The sequence below is a fragment of the Muntiacus reevesi genome, chromosome 9 (assembly GCF_963930625.1).
Source record: "Muntiacus reevesi chromosome 9, mMunRee1.1, whole genome shotgun sequence".
NCBI lineage: Eukaryota > Metazoa > Chordata > Mammalia > Artiodactyla > Cervidae > Muntiacus > Muntiacus reevesi.
The window spans coordinates 11,165,338-11,181,000 of record NC_089257.1 but is presented as its reverse complement, the minus strand read 5'-3'; the positions used below and the strand labels follow the sequence as shown (position 1 = coordinate 11,181,000).

General features: G+C 36.6%; 1 protein-coding gene and 1 pseudogene across 1 annotated transcript; both read right to left on the bottom strand.

Moving 5' to 3' along the window:
• Window positions 1–966: 966 nt before the first annotated feature.
• LOC136175595 (olfactory receptor 10AG1-like) lies at window positions 967–1,928 on the bottom strand (annotated as a pseudogene).
• Window positions 1,929–12,982: 11,054 nt separating this feature from the next.
• Window positions 12,983–13,948, bottom strand: LOC136175083 (olfactory receptor 10AG1-like). The gene has a single exon (XM_065945394.1). It carries the CDS (start codon window positions 13,931–13,933, stop codon window positions 12,983–12,985), a length of 951 nt encoding a protein of 316 aa, XP_065801466.1. The 5' UTR covers window positions 13,934–13,948.
• Window positions 13,949–15,663: the final 1,715 nt, after the last annotated feature.

Below are 15,663 nucleotides of genomic sequence, written 5' to 3'. Positions count from 1 at the left end.
CTACAGAAATAGCACACATTACTAATAATTGTGATTTCCTTTTCCAGAATGAATACAAATTGTGTTATTTCGATTACCTGAATAGCACAAGTTTATTGTAATAAACTGTACAATTTCAATAAAACAAAGGGAAACATAGAATGATTTACTCTGTGATTTCCATAATTAACAATGATGATTATTTTTGTATTGACCGTTTTTAATATGTGTATGTATGTAAGGTTTAAGGTGTATAATAATTGTGCTTTTATAGCAGATACTTACTTTTACAAAAATTTAAATCCTTTCCCTTTTACCCTAACTTTCCTATCCCTACTATCATCTCTAGGAAAATATATTATATGACTTGGGAATATTCCCATCACTTTTTCCAAGCTCATCTTATTGTACATAAAGAATTCAATAATATCTTTTGTTTTATCAACTCAACAAATCTTATTATGGATTTAATGATATACACATAAATGATGACTAATAATTGCTAATATCATTGTACAATATCATTTATTAAACTACATTCCCAATGAGAGGTAATTTTCACTCTAAGAAATTATTTCTCTGTAGAATAATTGCTAGGCCAAACTATACATAACATTTTAATTAATGTGCATTACTAACTTAGTTTTAAAAATTTCCGTGACAACTCTATGAAACTGAATAATATGCTTTCCAATAAGTGATATAACTGAGTCTGTATTACAACTGGGCCTCTTATAGCAGTTCTTGTCTAAAGCTCTTACTACAAAAGAATATTTCACCATAAGGTTATGGAATTCCCGAGCTATTTTTTGCTATTGCTGACCCATACACTACAGTATAACTGGAGACAGAAAGGTTTCTCAGTGTTACAAGTAATTTTTATTTTGGTAATAACTACCACTTTATAGACAGATAAATTGAGTTTAAGATAAATATCTGTTGAAAATTTGTAACACACATATAAGAAATCAAGTTCTGAAATACAAGTCACTTTTTGCATGAACTAAGGTGTTTACCTGGCCATTTTCTCAGGGCCATCATGACATCCTTGTTCCTCAGACTGTATATCACGGGGTTAAACACAGGCGTCACGATCATGTAGAAGAGAGAAAGCACTCTGTCAGTTCCCGCTGAGCCCTGCGTCTTGGGTCTTAAATATGTGACAATGGCTGATCCGAAGAACAATGCCACGACCACAAGATGAGATGAGCAGGTGGAAAAGGCTTTGCCCCGACTCGTGGCTGAGGGCAGTTTAAGGATTGTGGAGATGATTCTGCCATAGGAGACGAGTATCAGCAGAAATGGAACCAAAACAAACAGCGCAGCAACAGTGAAGACCAACAGTTCATTCAGAAAAGTGACCCCACAGGCCAGCTTGAGAATGGGAGGGATGTCACAGAAGAAGTGGTTGATGAGGTTAGAACCACAGAAGGGCAGAGAGAAAATCTGGCATGTCTGGCCTATTTGGATTGGGATTCCACTGATCCAGGAGTCAGCCACTAGCTGGACACACACCTTGGGGTTCATAACTAGAGGGTAGCCAGAGGGCTGCAAATGGCCGCGTAGCGATCACAGGCCATCACGGCCAGAAGGCAGCACTCGGTGGCCCCAAGTGTAAGGATGAAGCACATTTGTGTGGCACAAGCAACCAGAGAAATCGTTCTTCTTTGTGTCCCAAGACTTGTGAGCATTCTGGGGAGTGTAACAGACACATAACAGATCTCCAAAAGGGAAAAGTTGCCGAGGAAAAAATACATGGGGGTCTGGAGACCAGGGTCTAGTTTTGTTATCAGAAATATGATGCCATTGCCCATCAAGATAATTATATAGATGAGTAAGAACAGTCCAAATAAAAACTTCTGGAGATGAGGAACATCAGCAAAGTCCAGGAGAACAAATTCCGTCAATTTAGTGAGATTACCTTCTGGTGCTTTTTCTTGATGTTCCATCTGTGAAAAAGGGTAAATGTATTATCTGCTTTTTATTTTTACCACCAGGGATCAGTGCCTGTTTTATAAATTGTATCAGGGTATCCAGGTTGATTTTCATGATCAATGCAACTGCTTCTAATTTAAGAATTTTATTATTTATGCATTTCCCCTTTCTCAGTTTATAATCCATGTGTTAGCACCATCCACTCTCCCTTGAAATATCTTTTAGGGCATTCTTTCCGAATACAGTTCAAAGTCAAAAAAGTTAAGAGTGTTAGTCGTTCAGTCGTGTCTGACTCTCTGATCCCAAGGACTGTAGCCCGCCAGGCCCCTCTGTCCATGGGATTTCCTAGACCAGAATACTGGAGTGGGTTTTCATTCCCTTCTCCAGGGAATCTTACCGACCCAGGGATCACACCCAGGTCTCCTGCTTGCAGGCGGATTCTTTATCGCCCAAACCACCAAGGAAGCCCCGAATGCCCCGCTCAGCACAGACAATGGACAAACTGATAGTTATTGAAGACAGATCCACGGTGTTGTCATGTGATCTCAGTTTTAAATACTGACATTTTTTTGTGACCATGTTTCACTGTTTGTGGGATCTTAGCACCCCAGCCAGAGATTGAACCTCAGGCTCATGGCAGTGAAAGTACAGAGTCCCAATCGTTGGACTGCTAGGGAATTCCCTCAAATATATACATTTTTTGCCAAGTTTATTGTATTTCTCTATGACTTTACATACTTCAGTAGCACTATTAATATAACAGAAATTATCTCCCTTATATATTTTCAGCTACATATTTCAACTCTTCATTTCCCTCCCATCACTTGATGACCCTTTACGTGCCTTATATACAATTCACATTATTAGGCAGTTTATAAGAAACATGAGAGAATATTTTATTTTATTGTACATAGGGGAATAAAATACATATATTTCAGTAAGATGCTATGTGGGGGCTATCAGAGAGTTTTATTCTGGAAAAGTTGTGTGGGAATAGATAAAGACAGAAACAATTCAGAGGGTCACTGTGGGAAAAGAGGGGTCACCTGGAATGTGTTCACTAGCTGTGTAAGATACTTCCTGTCACGCTTTCCCCCATGTTCTGTGTGCATCTCTGATGTCCCTCAAATAATAATAATAATAATAATAATTCAGATAACAGTTTCTAAACTCACTTTTCTTGAGCTAGGATATTGAGATTTAGCAATGATGGATACATTGCTCATTTGCACATTGGTTTTATGATTGCAAATCAGTGCCTATTTTTAAAATCATACTTAAGTTTGAATCCTAACTGTTATTTATCATTGGTTGTATTAAGTAATTGCTTAAACTTTCTGTTTACTTTCTTATTTGAGATAATTAAATATGATATTATTGATAAAATTACCTATCACTTTTAATATGTTTAAGTCATAGTCCTATAATTATAATTACTAACATGGTATAATGTTCTTAAATCTTTAGTTGCCAGGGTTGTAACACACTCCCTGGAAAAATTGTTTTTGGTAGAGGTATTGAGTTACTCATTGATGATTACTTTTTTCCATTTTTTCCTTTAATCAGGGCCAGGAGTAGGATACAGTCTTACCTAAATAAGGGATGAGACTCCTCTAGTACAGAATCTAAGAGCACACACTTAGTTTCATGGCTGATTCTGCATTGCACCATTGTTAAAGTGACTGCCTCCTTAAATATTCCACTCCAGGCATCATTGACTCAACATGAGTCCCAGCCCTGCTTCTCAGTCCCCCACCCTTTATGTTTCAAGTTTTCCACCAAGCACAGTCTAAACATAGTGTCATGGACAAGAAATACAATCCTGACAAGATGGCCTGCGATTGAACCATGGCTTCACTTACCAGCGGTGTGACAATGCCAAGCGCGTAATCTCCCTCCCATGGTTCACCTGGCTGCAAAACCGACAACGGTTGTACCAGCAGTTAGCACTGCTACATGAATTAGTTCATTTGATAAAATAAAGAAACGTAAAGTTGTTTTGGCATTCATAGAAAGTCTATTTGAAAGCTAGCTATGCTAGCTATTAGTGTTTTTATTAAAAGCTAAATTTTATTCTAAATTTCACTCTCGGCTTTAACAGTATGAAAAACTGCTCTCTAATTTACCTTAGCTTGGTATCACATGGTTAATGTGGGGAAGAAATAAGATATTAAACAATCATCACAGTGTTATAAAAATCCCATACTTTTAGATGTGAATTCTCCACTAAATTTCTGCCAATAATTTAATAATATTATCACCTCTACTCTAGAACTAATAGGGAGAGCATACATGACTTTGTAGCACATAGTGTTGCAATTTGGCTAATTCCTTTCATATACCTTTTTTCTTTCCCACTGATATTACATGGTCTAGGATCTAAGGACTGAGATTTAGGAAAATAGTTATTGCATGGTCTAGGAAAATACTCCTAGTCTTCCTGCTTGGAAGCAATATAGATCTTAGAAAACGCTTGTTTACTTAACATATTGTTCATTATTTGATTCTGAAATTGAGTAAAGCAACAGACACTTTTAATTTAAAATGTTCAATCTTAAAAGAGGAAAAATTAATATACAAAAGAATAGAATTGCAATCTTTATAATTTTTATGAATAAAAGCATTTAATATTTCACTCATTACCTGAATAAAATTATTTCCAGTACTATATAAAATATAATTTCTAATTGTACAGATATGACATTTTGGTGATGAAATCTTGTATAACATGAAATAGGTAAGATTTGAGTTTGAATTTTTCAAGAGTAAAACAAGGTATACTTCAAGTATGTTTGTATATTTCATAAAACATGATACCTCAATCCTTGAAAATAATTTAAAAACATTGTTGAAACTAAAGCTATCTTTATTATTTTATAAATCCTGAATTCTATAACTTTTCAAGATAATTGTTCTTTGAATTCCAATGGTTAAAACTTTATGTATTACTTTCTTTTAAATCTCTTATTATAATATCAAACTGAATAGACATGTGTAATCATTTTTTGTTATAATATGTGGGCTCAAGTGAAGTTTTCTTTAATACTATCTATACCTACACTTTAGCTATTACATTTTTTTGGCATTTCAAAGTGACTTAATACCATTATTTGTTATAATTATTTGATTGCAAATTTTATTTAATAGAATCAGAAATATATAGAAGTTGCTTTAATGAACAAAAATATTTGCTACCATGTGTAAAATTAATAATTTACACATTAAAAATCTGTGTACATGATTAATTTTAAATTTAAAGTAAGAATTAAGCCTTACTATCATTTTCATATTTACCTTTCTTACTTGAAATGTTGCTGATTTTTCTTACTAGAGAGGCTTTGAATATTTACTGTAAGTGGAATTACTTGTTTCATCAAAGTAATTCAACTGGCCTTTAAATATTCTATTTTTTCTAAACATAAAGTGCTCTTAAATAAAAGTAGTTATCACTACTCAAGGGATCTCTGTAACTTGGCACATTTAAATTTCTAATTAAAATCATCACTCTTTGAATTCTCTGATTTGTTGTATTTTTTTTTTTTTTTAATTTTTCCCAGAAAGCTCTCACTACTCAGAATATTTTTTTTTCTTCAGTCTCTCTAGGGAACAGAGGACACAGTGCATTTCTCAGATGTGAACAGGGTGCTAAATAATATCATTCGTGGGCTCCCCAGGTGGTAGAGTTGGTAAACAATTGGCCTGGCAATGCAAGGGATGCAAGAGATACAGGTTTGATCCCTGGGTCATGAAATTCACGTGGAGTAAGAAATGACAACCCACTCCAGAATCCTTGCCTGGAGAATTCCATGGACAGAGGAGCCTCGTGGGCTCGAGTCAGACACGACTGAACACACACACACACACACATTATTTCGATTGATCAAATAGACAAGGATTCAATTCTTACCTTAACTGTTAATCGTAGCAGGAGGTTAATTGTAGCAGGAGAAAACTCTTCCTCTATTTTGCAGCCTACCACCAATTTTTCCCAATCTTATTTTACATCTTCAAGATGTGAATACTTTCAGCCTCTAGTTACAATAAAATGAGAATCTCGAATAAGTCCAGCTGAGATCAGGGGAAAGACGCTAAGCAAAAAGGTTGTGAGTTATATGTTTCAAATGTGGAGAAATTTCTCCAAAATAAAGATTGTTTAAAAATCTTGGCTTAGAGCCAGTTTTTCATGACCCCCAAAATTGGATGTTGTTTCCTATTATTTAGTAAAGAGTGATTTCTTAAGGTTTATGATTATTAAGTGAAAATATTTACAAGAGAGGGAACATATAGTAATGTTACAGTGGGAGTGATCTGGAAGGTTAATTAAAAAGTATCAGGAGCCTTGTGGCCCAGACCCTGAGTAGTGGGGGCGGGAGAGGCTTCTCACGGGGACCGGATGCGTAAAGGACAGGAAGGGGGTGAGGCCGGCCAGGCTGAATCCTGCAGGGGTCCCCCAAGACAAGCTGGTGCTGGGAAGCAGTCACAAGGCCTCTGGATCAGCTCAGAGTCGGCCTCCCACGGGAGCCGGGAGGGCTGTCGTCCCCGGGGCCGCAGAGTCTGGACCAGCGGAACGGCTGAGCGCAGCGCAGCGCAGCATCATGCGTAAAGACAGACCCGCTGCTGGGATGGAACGAAACTCCAGAAAAGGCTCAAATACACACGAAAATCTGTCATTGACTGAAACAGCCTACCAAATTGGTAAAGCGTGGACATTTAAAATAACTGTCTTTCGGACAACTGGGCAGACTTGGAAGATAAACAGTATATGTATTTTTGATAACTGTCCCACAGCAGAATAAACTCCAAATGATACACGATTTTGTATATTTTAGAGTGAAATGATGAAAGTATTCTAAGAAATTATAAAAAGAGGTTTTATAATTTGAAGTAAGGAAAGTTTAACTCATTAAAATTTAAAATGCAGGACACACACACAAAAATAAATATTTTTTGTAATATATTTTTGTGTAAAAATAAATGATTCTAGATGCTAAAAAGTGGCAAACCTCATAAGTATCAAATATAATTAATATAACAGAAAAAATTATTACAACTGATTTGAAATAAAGGGATCCTGGTTCCTTCTTTAATACAGAGGAAAAGTCCAAAGTATAAATATAAAAATGGGTAAAACAGATGAATTAACAATTCACAGAAGAAAATTTTTCTTTCAATATACAGAAAACATCTTCATTTGTTAAAAAAAAAGTAAATTGTAATCTGAACAATGATACAATATTAAAAAATCTGAGACATTTTCCTATGCGCTGTGTATGTGTGAAGAATATCCAATCAACCAATATCACAACTGTGCTCACCCTTTGAATTAATCAGTAAGCATGCGCACATACTAAGATATGCAATACCGTGATTTTGTAACAAATTTGTGGCTTGAAAAAGTATGAATATTCTATGACTGAATGAGCCTTGATTTTGAAATTGTCATCTATTCTTTTTTCTCCCACAGTTATATGATACCTTTAAAATATGTTCTATAATTTCTCAAAAATTCCTAGTGCTTGAAACTAGACTGGCTTGTTGTGACCCAGTTCCTCTTAACCACAAATGAAAGTTATTTTTTGTTATTGTTTTAGAGGTTGGAAAATTAAACCTGGCTGTATGTATGTCCTTTTATAAAGATGTTGATTTGTTTTTCAAAGCAATTCAGTGGCATCACCAGTTTTGAATCATATTTTTGTTGCTTGATTACTACTTTTTTATAATAAAAGTTAATTCATTTTTCTGAATTAGTTTCAGGAAAAATAGAAGCATAGCCAAAAATAAGAAAGAGCATTATGCTTTTTTCCATGATAGAATTTGCTCATTAAATAAAATTTAAGAAATAGAGGAAATTATGTATATACATATGATAAATGGTGTTCTAAATACGGCTTTTTAGCTTAACAAAAAGGATATGTACAGTATGATTATGATTTGGTTTGCTTAAAAATATGCTTCATACATGCTATACGTAATTGCATTTTATTCATTTCTATAACTCTTTGGTTTTCCTCTGTGTGAAATTGCTACAATTACGTTCGATTCTAGTTTGATAAAGATTTGACATTATGAATGATTCAAAATGAGCCTTCTCGGAGGCGTCCCTTGGCACACGTGTGCACACATTTCTTCTGGTGCGTGGCTAAGGGTAAGATTTTCTCGATGAAGGCAGGCTGTGTGCTAATATGCCAGCATCAGGTGAGAGCTTTCATTACTCCACACCCTTTACGTACGTGATGGGGTGAGTCTTTTTGTTTATTTCATCCTTGTAATGAATGTGTCATAGATATCGTTTGGTTTTAATCTGCTTTTAATTTGCATTTACTGGTTGCTAGTGAGTTATTTTCTTCTTTTTTTCTGGGCATTTAGATTAGTCTCTTTTGAAATGCATATTCAGGTCTATTGTCAATTTTTCTCCTGAATTTTTGATGCTTTTGATTTAGAGCACTCCTTTAACAATAGTGTATTTAAGTCTTTTATGTTGAAAAATTTCACTCTGAATATCAGTATTTCTTAGTCCAGGAAGATCAACTGATTAATGTTTACGTTATGAGTCATAATTTTATCAAAAACAGTTTTCTTGCACCAACGTCATGAAGTTAATAAACATTATCTTGGAAAAGACTCGTTGTTATGCATTTTTACTTAAGTTTACAAATTATCTGAGACTCCATTTTAAAATAAATTTTGTGAAGTGAGGGTCAAGCTCTCTTTTTTTGTACCATTATATATATTTAAGTTAATATAGTTTATTAAAAGACCATCATTTCTACATTTTTTGCAGTATGAACTTTCGCTTATTCAAGTGTGCCCATGTTCTATAGTCATTCAACAAGTATTCTCTAAAGCTTTCCATATGCAGTAATCTTTGCTAGCTGAAATCTTTTACTTTTAAGTAAATTATAACAATATGGAGGGAGACAAACTAGGATATACATTATGAATTTTGGATAAAAATATCGGGAGGCCAATTGCTAGATAAAATATATTATATTGTTTTATCACTTTGGCCACCTGATGCAGAGTCAACTCAATGTAAAAGACCCTGATGTTAGTAAAGATAAAGGCAAAAAGGAGAAGGAGACAGCAGAGGATGAGATGGCTGGATATTAATCGTGTCGCTGACTCAGTAGACATGAATTTGAGCAAATTCTGAGACATAGTGGAGGCCTGAGGGGCCTGGCATGCTACAGTCCATGAAGACACAGAGTCGGACATGAATTACCAACTGAACAACAATGATTCAAATAAGCAGTGAATTTTTGCTGACAGAGACTAGTCCCTTAAATATAAGATCAGCAAAAGAATTAATTTCTTATAAATAGAAACACTAGGGAGATAACCCTGATATCAGAAAGTCAAGCATAAAATGGCAAGATCATGAGGATAACCAATTTATATTAATGCAGGAAGCAAAATTCCAAATAATGTCTGATTAAGACAATAGCAGAACTACGTGGGGAAAAAGATCACTAGCTCAAAGCAGTGGATGAGATGTTAAATATTAAACAGTCATTTTCTCAAGGCTATCGTGACAGCCTTATTCCTCAGAGTATATATCATGGGATTAAACATCGGGGTAACACCGTATAGAAAGCAGAGAGAAAAAAATCTTTCCTGTAAAAATGTTTGGAGTCATGTCATAAGTATGTAATGTTGCTGGGTCCACAAAATAAAGGCACAGCTATGGGGCTTCCCAGGGTGGTGCTAATGGTGAAGAACTTAACTGCCAATGCAGGAAACATAAGAGACGCAGGCTCGATCCCTGGGTGGGAAGATCCCCTGGAGAGGGGCACAGTGACCCATTCCAGTGTTCTTGCCTGGAGAATCCCATGGACAGAGGAGCCTGGTGGGCCACGGTCTACAAAGTTGCAGAGAGCCAGACACAACTGAAGCAATTTAGTTCATGCGCGTGATATGAACTGAGCAGGTGGAAAAAACGTTGGCTCATTCCACTGCTGATGGCAAATATAGGAAGGAGAAGTAATTTTACTGTAGAAGCCAAGTATCAGCTGAAAGGGGATCGTGACAAACGGTACACTAATGGTACCACTGTAGAGATTGACGTCTCATCTCATCTCTCTAAAAATCATCGCCACGGGCCAGCTTGCAGTTAGAGCCAAAAATGACAGAGAGAAAGTCTGGCATGTTTGCCTTATCCTGACTGTGACACCACTGATTCAAGAGCCAAGAATCATTAGTTGAATGCAGAGCTCCTGGTTTCTAACTAGAAGAGGCTACGGAAAGTTACAGTTGGCCACATGGCAGCCATGGGCCATAACTGTCAAGACCAAGTATTCTACGTTCCCAAGAACAGAAATAAAATAAATAAAATAAAATATACCTTTGTAGTGCAGGCATATTTTTTTTCTGACTGGGAAAATTTATGAATATTCTAGAAAGAGTGATAGATACATAACAGATTTCCAAGAAGGAAAAGTTACTGAGGAAAAAATACATGGGAATTTGAGAGCCTGCTCAGCTCATTATGAGAGTATTGATGTTGCTTCTCACCAAGATAATCACATATAAAAGAAAAATATTCCAGAAAGAAACACCCAGATTGGGAACACAGAAAAATCCCCAAATAACCAATGTCATCACTGAAGTGAGACATGCTTCTGGGTTTTGTGTGTGTGTGTGTGTGTGTGTGTTTGATGTTCTCTCTGTGAACAGAGTGAAATCAGTCATTTTAATTTTTGTATAGCTGTATATAAATATATATTTGCTGTTGCTGTTCAGTCTTCCAGTCATGTCCAGCTCTTATGACCCCATGGACTGCAGCACTCCAGGCCACCCTCTAGCTCACCATCTTCCGGAGTTTGCCCAAGTTCATGTCCATTGCATCCGTGATGCCATTCAGCCATCTCATCTTCTGATGCCCTCTCCTTCTACCTTCAGTCTTTCCCAGCACCAGAGTCTTTTCTAATGTGTCAGCTGTTTATATCGGGTGGCCAAAGTATTGGAGCTTCAGCTTCAGCATCAGTCCTTCCAATGAATATTGAAATACATATGTTTATATTACATAAAATATATATTATACATATGGAAAAGTGCCTATGTACATATATATCCATTTCATAATCTTAAATTTATTTTTATTTGTAACTATTATTAAAGCTATCTTAGTCCTTTTTTTAAAAGAAATGATCAAATATTATATATTTTGATTTTGTTTAGTTCACAAAAAATGTTATTTACTTCAAATATCAAAGATTATTTGGCTGATATTAAAATTACCCTGTTAGCTACTAAATATTCTGTAAAATGTTGGGGGGCAAAAAGAAAAGAAGATATGCATTAATTTTCTTCCACATGTATTTTATTGTCTGAATAAAATTTATGATTTTTGTGATGTGCACATTATTCTCTTCATAATAAATCAATACTCGAAAAAGTATAAATAAATAAGTCAGACATTATCTGAACTCCCTTCACTGTAAAGAAGCTCATTCTCTCTTCTAATACACATCCAGATACCGCTGACATATATACACACCACCTACAGAGATGCACATGTGAAATGTTGTATGAATATATGGATGCCATCTCCCTTTGTTTTACAAAAATAGAGTTATATTTTATCCATACATTTATGCACTTATTACATGTTTCAAAAGCTTGGGATTTCTTCACTGCAGTGTCTCTAAAGCACTGTTTAGACAGACTATGCAGCATCACAAGGTAAACGGACGCCCGTGTCTAAATGCTCCAACTGAAAGCAGCTTCCCTTTGCTTTGCTGGTGTTGTCTTTTGCAGGATTAAAAAAGCTTTTAACAAACATCTTGGACAAGCACAGGTAGCTGTCATTCTTGGACAAACATTTTTATGAGGTTTCATTGATATAGTTTTTAAAGTTAAAAAAAAAATCCTACTTTTTTTTTTTAATCACTGTTCCTAAAAGATACAGAATTTATTCAGGATGATTAGCATAAAAGCACCTTAATAAAAAGACTGCTTACATAGTGTATATGTGCACTAGATCTTTTCTAGCTCTATTGTAACAAATTATCACAAATTGGGTGGTTTAAGCAACAGAATTGACTTTCTCACATCTTTAAAAGCCAGTGTCCAAATCACACTGCTGGCAAGGTTTCCCTCCACCGGCTCTGGAGGGATAGCCACTCCTCGCTTCTTTCAGCTTTCGTGGTCCTTGACCTCCTTTGCTTCATGGCTGTGTCACTCCCGGTTGCCGCCTCCATCTTCATGTGATATTCTTCTATGTGTCGCTGCATCTCTAGCCTTCACTTAATCTCTCTTCCCCCCTGATAAGAACTAAGAACAGTGATCACAGGATATAGTGCCCTTCCCTTACATTAGGATAATCTTGTTTGAAAGTCCTTAACTGAATTACATCTGCAAAGGCTTTTATTTTCCTAATAAGTTCAGGTTTGCAGGCTATAACCTGGCATATATTTAGAGGGATCAACATTCAACTCAATGCCCTTTATACTTTAAATTCCCAATATTCCTAATCCTAAGGAGACACTACCAAAGCAAAACCTGAAGCTACAAGCCAGAGGAAATGGAGTCACCAGAGAAGAATCAGCATTGAGGTAGCAAAGGATCCTTTCAGGGTTTGTACTCTTGCAAAACAGAGAAAGAAGGAAAAAATGCTAGAACATTCTAAGATTCCGCTACGCCCACCAACTTGGACGTGGTTGTTCTTTTCTCATCGTCTAAATCCAATCCTCAGTACAGAAAAGGACAGTGACTATGTCTGAAGGAATGGGAAGTTTCAAGCAAATTTCTTACAAGACATGACCCTGATCATTAGTTTTATAGCAGTTAACTATCATTTTATTGCTCAGGAAATCTCTTAACTCACTCTTTCCCAGTGAGAGGAAAGATAGGTCTTCAGAATAGATCATTGTCATGGAGATAATATGTGATTGATAACCCAGAAACCCTTTACTCTTTGAAATTACGGTCCTTTTACATAATGTGAGATGGCAGTGATGATATTAACTATCATTTCATAGGAACATAGAAATAATACTAGATGATATTTTCTGATGCATTTCATGAGAAACATAGAAACAAATTGCTTCCGTAATTTCAGGCCTTCGAGTCAGGTTGACAATTTTCTTAGTAGTTTTCTCAGTGCCACGGTGATATCTTTGTTCCTCAGCGTATATATAATGGGATTCAACGTTGGGATCAAAACTGTGTAGAAAAGAGAGATCAGCTTCCCAGTTTCTTCAGATTGATTCGGCTTGGGTTGTAAATAGTTGGTAGAGGCTGTGCCGTAGAATAAGACCACCACGGTGAGGTGGGACGAGCAAGTGGAGAAGGCTTTAGCCCTCCCTCTGGCGGATCGCAATTTCAGAATGTTGGAGATGATTTTGCCATAGGAGACAACAATCAGCAGAAATGGAACCATGATGAACACCACTGCAACTACATAGACTGCTATCTCGTTCACAAATGTGTCCCCACAAGCAAGCTTGAACACTGGGGGGAGGTCACAGAAAAAATGATTGATTGTGGTCGACCCACAGAAGGGCAGAGAGAAAACCTGCCATGTTTGCCCAATTACAACAGGAACTCCACTGACCCAGGAGGCAGTGACCAGCTGGACGCAGACCTGGGGGCTCATGGTCAGACCATAGTGAAGAGGGTTACAGATGGCCACGTAGCGGTCGTAGGCCATCACGGCCAGGAGGAGACACTCTAAACCTCCAAACAGAAGGACCAAACACATTTGTGTAGCACAGGCAATGAAAGAAATGCGCCCTTTCTGGCTCAGGAGGTCTGTGAGCATTCTTGGGATAGTGACAGTTACATAACAGATTTCTAAAATGGAAAAGTGGTTGAGGAAAAAGTACATGGGGGTCTGGAGAGTGGGGTCAATTCTTGTTATCAGTACAATGACACTATTGCACATAAGGATGGTCAGATAGAGGACTAAAAATATCCCAAAAAGGATCTGTTGGAAATTGGGAATATCAGAAAACCCCAAGAGGATAAATTCCATCATTGCAGTGATGTTTGATTTTTCTGTTCTTAATTTGTACTCCATCTGTAGATATAGTAAATTCAAGGTGGTTAATTCATTCATGCTTTTGAGCAGCATTTCCCTTCTGTTAACTGAATTAGACGCATGAACTTATTTACATAGTCCATGCAAGTATTGTTGTCTTTGCCTTGCTCAGCTTCTAAGAAATGAGATTTGAAACCTCAGCAATAAACTGACATGCAGTTAAAATCAGTTAGAGAAATAAAATCTTCATTTTTACACTTGGATGTAGTGACACCAGAGGCTTCCCTGGTATCTCAGCAGTAAAAGAATTTGCCTGAAATGCAGGGGATACAGGAGACGTAGGTTTGATCCACGGGTAAGGAAGTTTCCTTGGAGCAGGGGACGGCCACCCACTCCAGTATTCTTGCCTAGAGAATTCCATGGACACAGGAGCCTGGCGGACTACGGTCCATGGGATCACAAAGAGTCAGACATGATGGAAGTGACTGAGCAGCAGCAGTAATATACCAGAAACAATAAAATGCATGCATTTTTATTTAGAGTTTATTATGCAGCAATAATAGTAAATTATTTCACCCCCTTTCAGGGTGAAATTATATATGACACAGGCTTCCTATTGTTTTTCTTTGAGTTCATCAATTTCATTGTCTGTACCTATTGGCTTATTCCATCTCCTTTCAATTCAAATATTTTCACTTAAAAATTTTGCCCAATTCTTATTCAAAACATTTTAAGCCCTCCCATTTCTACTTCAATGAGAACTGACTTTCTTAAACTTATTCCTTGTTACTGGGGGAACAGATACGTGTAATCATATTGTTCTTCTCTGTGTACCTCACCCATCAGTTTGCTACACATGGAAAGCATTAGGTACATCATGGGGTCCAATAACGTTCCCTATTCATACCGTTGTACATTGCATTACAAATGCCAATTAATCTTTAACTCAGTCCATAAATATGACCCATTCTTCATGATATTTGGGGTTCCCTGATAACTCAGTCAGTAAAGAATCTACCTGCAATGCAGGAGACCCCGGTTTGATTCCCAGGTCAGGATGATCCACTGGAGAAGGGAAAGGCTACCCACTCTAGTATTCCCAGGCTTCTTTTGTGACTCAGCTGGTAAAGAATCTGCCTGCAAGGTGGGAGACCCGGGTTTGATCCTTGGGTTGGAAAGATCACCCGGAGAAGCGAAAGACTACCCACTCCAGTATTCTGGCCTGGAGAATTCTATGGACTGTATAGTCCATGGGGTCACAAAGAGTCGGACACAACTGAGTGACTTTCGGTTTCATGATATTTTAATATAGTTTCTTAACATATGTGATTCTCTGATCCATTGACATCTACTTCTCTTACAACCAAATAAAATATGTCTTATATACTTCTTTTATAATTTTATCTAACAAATGTAACTTTATTTAAACCCTTTGATTATTTTTTTAGAAATGCAAATGGCAAAAGCATATGAGTGGGACTAACACACACACACAAAGGCCCGTTATTTTGCTTCACTTCAAGTTCATGTGATCAGTTATCAGGAGGTCAACACTTTGACAATTCTCAAAAAAGTTTATTAATGTTGGTTCTTCTAACTGTGTTTTCATATTTCATTAAATCTAGTATGTCTGTTCCCATCTTCCAGCCTCACAAACTATTGTTTTTGCATTAATACTTTGATAAATAAAATTGAGTCAGCAAATATTCTCTCATATTTCTCTAGTTCCACTAGAATTAGGTTTCAAAATTACCCTAAGTGTAAGTTTT